General features: G+C 39.4%; 1 protein-coding gene across 1 annotated transcript; it reads right to left on the bottom strand.

Moving 5' to 3' along the window:
- Positions 1 to 84: 84 nt before the first annotated feature.
- uap1l1 (UDP-N-acetylglucosamine pyrophosphorylase 1 like 1) lies at positions 85 to 5032 on the bottom strand. Its single transcript, XM_086170445.1, has 9 exons — positions 4650 to 5032; positions 3361 to 3565; positions 2520 to 2695; positions 2271 to 2443; positions 1678 to 1871; positions 1404 to 1544; positions 1101 to 1286; positions 410 to 476; positions 85 to 225 (listed from the first exon to the last, which is right to left on the bottom strand). Exons 1-9 carry the CDS (start codon positions 4927 to 4929, stop codon positions 157 to 159), a joined length of 1491 nt encoding a protein of 496 aa, XP_086026571.1. The 5' UTR covers positions 4930 to 5032; the 3' UTR covers positions 85 to 156.
- Between the last annotated feature and the right edge of the window lie 4441 nt (positions 5033 to 9473).

Raw genomic sequence — 9473 nt, 5'->3', positions numbered from 1 at the left:
CACACACACACACATTCTCACATCCGTAAACAAGAACATGTGCAACACATGCACATGCATAAGATAGAAATAATGCAAATGACATTTGGAGATGTAATGCTTTTATTTGGTTCAAATTCAAATCCTTTCTGTGTTGTTTTTCTTGACAGGGTCATGTTACTCGGGCTGCTTCTCCAGATTGAAAGGAGTTGGTAGTGTCTTTCCCCTCAGCAGGTGCTCCAGCCCCTTAGCACAAGAGGGAGATCCACCAGTTATATAATTGCTCAACAAAAATCCAAAAACTGTTCACTGTCTGATTGCAAGTAACTTAACTCTATATTAGCAGGGAAACACTTCCACTTAAAAGGAGCACCCCTTTAACTTCAATATGTTTTACTGATTTAACAATGCAATGCAGCTGGGTTCTCACCTCTCCGGCGTAAGATACAAGGGGTGAGATTTCAAATTGTGGCGGAGGACCTTCTTCTCCACACGTGCTACAGAACAGAAACACAGAAACATGTTCAGATAATTTTTTTCATCAGCATTCAACATCCAAAACTCCTGACAGATACAGAACTGTCTCAGAAAATTAGAATATTGTGATAAAGTTCTTTATCTTCTGTAATGCAATTACAAAAACAAAAATGTCATACATTCTGGATTCATTACAAGTCAACTGAAATATTGCAAGCCTTTTACTATTTTAATATTGCTAATTATGGCTTACATCTTAAGAAAACTCAAAAAATCCTATTTCAAAATATTAGAATATCATGAAAAAGTAATGTTTGTTTTTTAACTGCATGACAGAAGATAAAGAACTTTACCACAATATTCTAATTTTCTGAGACAGCCCTGTATTCTGTTTTGGGAATTTTGTAATGAAAAAGCAGTGCTTATGGAAGATTAACAATAGAGATGACTCCGGAAAATGCAATGTCGTCCCCTAATGACTAGAATTTACAGAGTTTAGATATCACTAGAATGAGATAAACACTGATTTAAAAGTAAAATTTGGATGTGATGGACAAGGCCTGTAAGTATGTGTGTGTTTACATTTTAATGCTGTGAGCATTGCCAAATCCCTCTGACGAATATGGCACATATTTCCCTCTAACCTGGCTGAAGGAGGAAATACATTCCCTTGTTTATCCAGCAGCGAGGCTCCGGCTGCTGCGGCCCAGCGGCAGTGTTGAGCCAGCAAAGAATTCCTGGCTGTGGTCGGGGTGTCCGTTGCTGCACCGTCAGCGTTTTTCAGGGGGGAAAACTCATCCTCCCTGACAACTTTGAACATGACAAAGTTCCTTCAAAGAAAAAATAAATCATCTTTCATTGAGGCGGCAATGTTTTCCAGAATTCTTTTGGTGTATATTAAACCATAAAAAGTGTAAAAAGACAAATAAAATAGGATAAAAAAATACCTCGAGAATGGAAAGACATCAAAAACAAATTTTTCCATCTTGATGCCATTGGGCTTGGAAGGTTTAACCTCATTGCCACATTCATCCACAAAGGGCACTTTTTTGATGGCTACATGTTGTTTTAGTTGGTCTTTAAAGTTCCTGCAATAGTGAAATATGTAAAAACGGTACTTGTTGGACAGGTGGCAGAAAAGTATCACACACTTCTTTGTATTGCACTTGAGCAGGATCGGGGTTAAAAGCTTTTTTTGGCAATATATTCTGCGTGCCATACTCTGCGACATCCTGCAGGAAGGCCCTGGTGAAGAAGTGATTACAGATGTTTCCGGCGCTGTACACCAGCTCCCCTTCAGGTCCCCGAAGGCCGGCTGTCTCGGCTTGGATCTCGCTGTACTCCACTACTTGGGTCACCCCTCGCACCCTGCACACCACGCCCACCGGCTCGGCAGGGTCGGCCTTCTGCACCACCTGGCACGGGATTAGACGTGTCAAGATGGAGACGGGAAGAAGCCTATAGAGGCTAAAAAATTATTTCAAGGAAGACCACATTGTATCGCATTCATGACAATCGTAGGAAATATCTGTTGTTTAAGATTGAAATGCTGCCATGTAAAGTGGTCTTATTTTCTTAAGATTCATTGAATTATAATATGAGCTTGTCAGGCTCTCGGTGAAACACTTTGACTGTTAACCGAACAGAAAAAAATCAAATATGCGAATTCACAAGCTTGACAGTTTTTCCCAATTGTTCTATGCTTCGCCCACAAAAATGGGAATTTTACTAACCTTCGTATCCCGACTAAATGACAGAGAAAAGAAGATGACACACAGAGTTAATCTTCATTGGCGGAGCTGTTATAAATCTACCTTGGCGCCGCAGTCAGCTCCTTTGCTGACACAAAACCCGACAAAAACGGGGTCGGCCATCTTGACCAGGATGTTGTCAACGCAGTAAACGTGCAGGTACTGCACTCCCCTCCTCTTCATCTCATCCAGCACCTTGTTGTCCACCAGTGCCTGGTACAGACCACCGTTACCGTCTGAAAGACATTTCGGTAGTGTTTGATGCGACGACCTCGATCGATCCTTGTCGCCTGACCGGTGATATAAACTGACCTGGTGCCATGGCCAGCTTCCCTTTCCCCTGCAGGATCAGCTTTCCGTCGAAGGTAACTGCCGGGATCATCCGCTGCTCGAACATCACAACGTTTGATGGGTCCAGACCAAAGTAACCGTTCTCCTTGAAGAACTTCTCAGTGGGAGCAAGAGTAAACTCGCTGGTCATGATGTACCTGACATGGTTCAACAGCACAAACACACACACACACACACACACACGAGACTTTATAAGAACAACTTTTAAATGGGAACTTAAGTTCTGACACCTAATATTATGACCTTTTGTTGACGTGAAGTATCGAGTTCACCGCGTTCTTGAATATGTCAAAATGATTCAAAATGTTCCTAACCTATTTGATGAGTAGAAAATTAACAACCAGTCTTTTTTTTTTTAACTTAAAATGCTGATTATCCCAGTTCCAGCTGCTTTTAAAAAACATGTATTTCTTTTGACCACTTTGTCACTTTTTTTCATTTTCATTTTTAAATCTGCATTCTGTGTATATGCATGTTTGTACGGTGTCCTCGAGTGTTGAATAAGGCACCTTAACCCTAGAACACTAACGTTAAAATAGGTAACACCATCACTAACGTTGGGTATATTTTACCCAATACAATATCCTGGATAAAATACAGTTTTCCTAAATTTTTAGAGGGCCAATGGGAGGAGGGAAACAAACATACAGCTAATAACATCAGTGAGCAGCCTGAAGCTACCCTAGGACCCTTAAAACACAATGGCAAGACGATGAAAATCACAGGACAAGAATTGTGTGGGTGAAAATCCAGTTTATCTTTATCCAGTCCAGGTTGTAAGAGGTTCTGGATCCAGTCTCACCATGGAACGTGACATTGGGACCCGTGCTTTGTCTCTGCCAGCTGCTGGACTTTGTGTATTCTCTCCGCTTGGAGCTGATACAAGGTCTTCCCGCTCGGGAGTCCGACGTTGTACATCCCTTTGGGGTACTGAACACCGAGCCGGGTCCCCTGACCACCGGCCAGCAGCAGGACTCCGACACGGCTCTGTGAGATCTGCAACAAACCTGTTGGGGAAAAAAAAAACAATAACAATAGCAAAAGTTCATTCTCTTTTTGTTTGAATGTATTTATTTATTTATTTCAAATTTTATTCTTGATGTTCACAATTTTGATGCTGCTATCCCACATGCCTCCCAATTGTCCCTTGAGGACAAATAATGTTTTTCTGATTCTGATTAAATATATTTGATATCTACAAAAAAAAAAAAAAAAAAACTAGAAGAGAGTCATCTCTTGGTACTTTGTTCAAAGTTTAAGATGTTCTCAAACATTCCTGCAATTTTGATACAGCAACCATTCTACTTGTCCTCCATGGAAAGCAGCATGAGATATTAACTGACTGAAAAGCTATAAACAACCCACCACATTGTGAAGCTTACAGCTAGTTTGCTGTATATTGTTGATATTATTGTAGTATTATCATATTAGAGTAGTTTTTTATTATCATTATTGTTACTGCTATTGCAATATTTTATTATCATTATTGTTACTACTATTCTAATATTGTATTATTATTATTCTTGTGTTGTTGTTGTTAACACCTGCAGTGTTTCAAAAATCAGTTTCAGTTTCAGCAAATTTTTCACATTTTCTATTACGATATTTCATGCAGAGTATAAAAAATGTATAACCATTTGGAAAAAGTGGTTTATTGGTACGTTTGAAAATGAAAAATATAAAAGGAGTTCAGACTGCCAGGTGAAAGATGAATAAATCTATAAAAAAAAAATAAAAAAATTAAAAAACTCTGAAGAGTTGACCACGCATGCCCACACTTTATCCCGAAAGATGACTTTTTGCTGCAGTAAATGTTTTATTTTAACAAATCTGAACAAGGTTGGATTTTTTTTTCAAGCAGACACTGGAGGACCAGCTTCAACTCCACACCTCCAGGATAATTCTGTGACCCATCGAGGGGAAAGATATAATAAATATTGTTTTAAATTTAAATTGAGGGAAAAATAGAGATTAAGCAAAAGAGGGGTGAATCCAGCCTCTTTAAAGTTTTTGTTGTTTACTAAAGTCAAAAATTGTGGGGGGGTTACCGTAATCCCCCGCGCCACGGCGCACACGGATGCTCCAGCCCACCTTCATCTCTCCACTCCTCCAGGGATTCGGCGTCGCTCTCGGTCGCGCTGCCGATGAGTTCCGCGGGGACGGGCCGCATGAGCGGGTCGAGCCCGTCCGCCGGGGTCACCGCCGCCTTGGCGGCCCCCTCGCAGTGGGCCCTCAGCCCCCGGAGGTCCAGCTGAGTCAGCTCCCGGAGGAAGGCGTCCCTTTCCGCCTCTCCAAGCTCCGGCCAGTAGCGCAGGACGCGCTCCTGGCCGGCGCTCGCCAGCCCCCGCTGGACTCGCTCCAGGGAACACATCGCGTCTCCGTCCCGGAGGTGTGCGGGTACGAGTGTGCGGGAGGAAGGGAGCGTCTCATGAACCACTCGTGACTCCGGGCTAGCGGGGGGATGGAGGACGCGGAACAGGAAATCCTGCCACTGAGTTGCGGGCGGCCCGCGTCACATGACCCGCCGGCCGGGACCCCGAATCTGTGCGAACGCGTATTCTCGTCTTTACGGGAACGAAGCCTTTACCGCAGGGGTCCCCAAACTTTTTCCTGCGAGGGCCAAAATAACTTTTCCCTTCTTCTTTCTTTCCCCCCCAAAAGTGTGACGATCGCAGAGGTGTCTTAACGTAAACGTGTATTGTTTTGCAGAAAGCCACACAGAACCAGAATAAGAATAAGAACAACTTTATTTATGCCGAAGGAAATTGTCGTGCCGGAGTTACAAGAAAAATATAACAGCAATAAATAATAGTGGAAAATTGTATAAAAAGTTAAAAAAAAGAGAAAAAGGCAAATAAAAAAAAACGATAAAGTGTCTTTAACCCTTTCTGGGATTTTGACAGGAAAAAAAATCAGAAATAAATAAGAACATTATTGATGAATAATGTATTTGTCTCATCTCTTGACAGATGAGACAAACAGCTTTTTCTTTGAATTTAACCAAAAAATGTTTGTTTGTCCACTGCAGGTTAAATATCCCGCATTCTGTATCTATTGTTCTCTGACCTAATCTTTTCGACATTATTCTTTGTTATTAGACAGGGGTGTGTCCAGGATTTTCTTTTGAGGGAGTGGTTTCAGATAATGCGCAGACTGCAGAAGGATGGAATAGAATGTACGTTCTACGCACGTACAAGTCACGATGACGTGGCGAGAATGAAAAAAAAAAATCATAATGCATTTCTGGTATAGTTCAGGGGCCGGGCAAACTATGGCCCGGAGGCCGGATACGGGCCATAGTTTGGGGACCACTTCTTTGCAGTCTTAACGCAGTCATAGCTCAGTCTTTGCCCAGTCTTGGGGCTTACGACAATATCAAACGGCCCCCCCTTTTTTTTTTTCTCCTTCTTTATTGAATTTATAGAACACAAATAAACAAACACACCTAATTCCAAGCATACATCAGTGACATTTGAATTACACGAGGGAGCATAGAAGGGGGAGTATCACGTTATACTTAGTTTGTTTTGGTCAGAGAAGCCAGACTCAGATGGCTCGGTCGTCTACAAAGGCGGGATAGTGAATATATTGTAGTGTTTTAGTCGGGGAAAACACCAGGTTGATGGTAAAATGTCCGTTTCATAAGCAATAGCTGTCGTTGGCCACAGCCACGCCGCACAAGCCTGCAATACTGTAGCGAGTCATGAATGTTGGGGTTTATGTTGATTCTTGTTTTCTGTGTGATTTTGGGGTTGCTGGGAATTTTGTGGGTGTGGTTTAGAGTGCAAGGAAATCTGTTTTTTTTTTTTTTTAACCTGGAATTGAATGGGAACAGTTAACTGTATCGCAGCTAGTGTTTTCCCTGACTAAAATGTTACACAATACAACTAACTGTTCCTGCTCGGTTCCAGGTAAACAAAAAAATCCTTGCACCGCCAAACCACACCCCAAAATCACATAGAAAATAAGCATCACCATAAAACCTAACATTTGTGACTCGCCACAATATTGGTAGACGGATGCTGGAAGTGGAGCTGATAGGCAGGAGGTCTCGAGGAAGGCCAAAAAGAAGATTTATGTACGTAGTGAGAGAGGATGTGAAGTTGTTGGTGTGAGAGAGGAGGATACAGAGAATAGGGTTAGATGGAGAAAGTTGATTTGCTGTAGCGATCCCTGAACATTATATTTAGTTTAATAAAAATAGATAAATAAATAAAGGTAATATCATTCAAAAACCAGCATTTCTTGGCTCTTGGGTCTTCTGTAAGTTAAATCTTTTTTTTTTTTGTATATAAACCAAACGTTTTTACAGAAAACCAAATTTGGGGGAAACTTTTGCATTCTGTTTTTGTGTATGAAAAACTTGGCCTAACATCAAATAACACAGAGTTCGTCTCTTTCAATATCAAACGTATTTATTATTATCATTATTATTGTTGTTGTTGTTGTTGTCGTTGCTTTGTGTTACGTCACTGTAAGGACTGAATCAACAACCAATAGATGAGGTCCAACAAAACCGGAAACAGGAAGCCTGGTGCCAGAGCGGAATTGGCGGTGAAACCGGTATTTCCTTGCGCAATAGCAGAATTAGCCGAGGCTCTGGAAACACCTGGTGAGTGTGCTAGTTATGCTAACATCATTTCTACTATATTGAATGGCATTACGTGCTACTTATCTCATGTTTGCTAGCGAAGTTACATAATTAAAAGTGCGAATGACGGACTAATTGGGTGGGTGACAGAAAAAGTGACTGAGTCTTTTTAAAATCCTTTCAAAGTCTTTAAATGTAAAGTCCCGCAGTCTTTGTAAAATCTCGGTCTCAGCCTCGACTGAGACTTAAAACTTTAAAAACTAGCCTTCAGATGTGAGCTGATAGTTTTTCATGAGTCTTTTCAAAATCTTGTCAAAGTCCCAAGGCTGAAAGCCCAACATAAAGCACCAGAATCCCAGAAACTTTATTTGGCCCTGAGGGGCAATTGGAGGGCATGTTGGGTAGATAGCCACTTAGAGCTGATCCATGATCTATAAATATATATAACACGAATAAAATAAAATGTAAAATTAAAGTAACATTAAAGAAATGTGAAAATAAAGTGAAAAATAAATAAACCGTACACCTGCACAATTTTTTTAAATTTTACCTTTAATTCTCTATATTTATACTTATTTCATATAATTTATAGATGTTGGATCTGCTGGTGCCAATAAAGTTTTTCTGATTCTGAAGGGACAGAAGAAAAACTGTTCATTTGTGCGATTTGCTCTGCATTCATGCAATAAATATAACACGAGCAGAAAGATGAAAATGCAGGTTGGATTACTTGTTATTTATTTCATTTATGAGTCAAAATATGCAGCCAAATTATGAAAATGAAAAGTATTTCAGCTAATGAATTTTCATTTTCAAAATTTGACATTTCGAATTGCAATTTGATAGCAATTTGCTGGGGTATGTTTTTAAAATTAAATCTTAAACCTCCCTGGTGTTTCATTTGGATTAAGTCATAGAATGGCAATATATGCAGCCACATTGTTGAAATGAAAAATAATTTTGCTAATGTGTTTTAATTTGAATTATGATCATTATGCATTTTCATACTGTTAGGTGTTTTTTTTTTTTTTTACTTTTAGAGACCACAACATTCTCATTTTTCACAGTTTTACAATAATCATATTTGATTAAGACACTAAAGCAGATGACAAAATCAGTTTTTCCTGTGGAAATTTTTAATTAAATTAATATTTAAAAATAAAAATCCCACTCAAACATTGTGGATTATGTCATACAATGCTATTTTCAAATCCTGACACATTTTGTAAGAAAGAGCAAGTACCAGCACCAGGAAAATTGAGAAATATGTATAATTTTTTTTTCCTTGGATACTTAATGTCATGAAACCCCTTTCAAGGGGTGAATCATTTTATAACAGATAATTGGTATTTTTGAAGTTGTGAATGTGGTTGTGCACATTTTACCTCATGTATCTACACAGGTAGGAATCCACATTCTTTGATCTTGCTCCTTTGCAACTTCACATTTTATAGGATGAAATCACTAAATTGAATACTGGTAGTTTTAACTTTATTGTGGCAATCATCTATGATACCCGAGTCACTCCTGTTAAGACACTTGCATCCTCCCCTGGGACGCATATGGTAAAAACAGTTTACTTGTTGAACTTAAGTAAAGTATATTTTTCACCCACAAATCAGTCTTAGAGGTGTTTAAATTGAGTAGATAATTAAATCACACCTTTTGATGGGTGTTTTGAACTTAAAAATGCAATGTGCTTGAAACCTTGAAAGCCTAGAAAACAGCCCCTCATAAGTTTGTGCAGAAGTGTTTAAAGGGGAAGGTTTTAATGTACAAAATAATTCATAATTTTCTATGCACTCCTGAGAGAATAAGCTGTGCAGTTTCTGCTCCTCCTTGTCAGTCTGCCTCCGTGTGGCTGTATGTTCAAATTACAGGTGGTCTTTGTATGAACCCATGAAGTGATAACCACCTGCACAGGCCTTGCCTCCCGAATAACAGCACAGATTTTAGAAATGAAAAGTTAATACTAAAATGCAGATCCATTTGTGTCTGGGTAAACATCTCAGAAAGCAGGATGCCAGAAACAAGGCCTGAATATTGTAGCCATTCCCAAACAGCTTAGATCCTCCTGCTGATGATAGATATGATTTTTTCCAAAGTGTTTGAAAAATCAGTCAATAGAATTTTTTTTATTTTTACTGAGAAAATTATTCAAAAATCCCCAAACCAGTTAAAACATCCATTTTAAATGTAATTAAATGATAATGATTAAAAAAATCAAAATCCAACAAGGACAGTGAAACTAAGGGTCTCAAACATCAACAGAAAAGACATTAGTGCTGAAATAATTTATTAACTAGTTCATTTCATACAAGCAA

This window comes from Fistularia commersonii, chromosome 23 (genome assembly GCF_037954325.1).
Source record: "Fistularia commersonii isolate RoL2024-O1a breed Wild chromosome 23, RoL_Fcom_v1.0, whole genome shotgun sequence".
Classification (NCBI taxonomy): Eukaryota; Metazoa; Chordata; class Actinopteri; order Syngnathiformes; family Fistulariidae; genus Fistularia; species Fistularia commersonii.
This window is presented reverse-complemented; position numbering and strand designations above follow the sequence as displayed.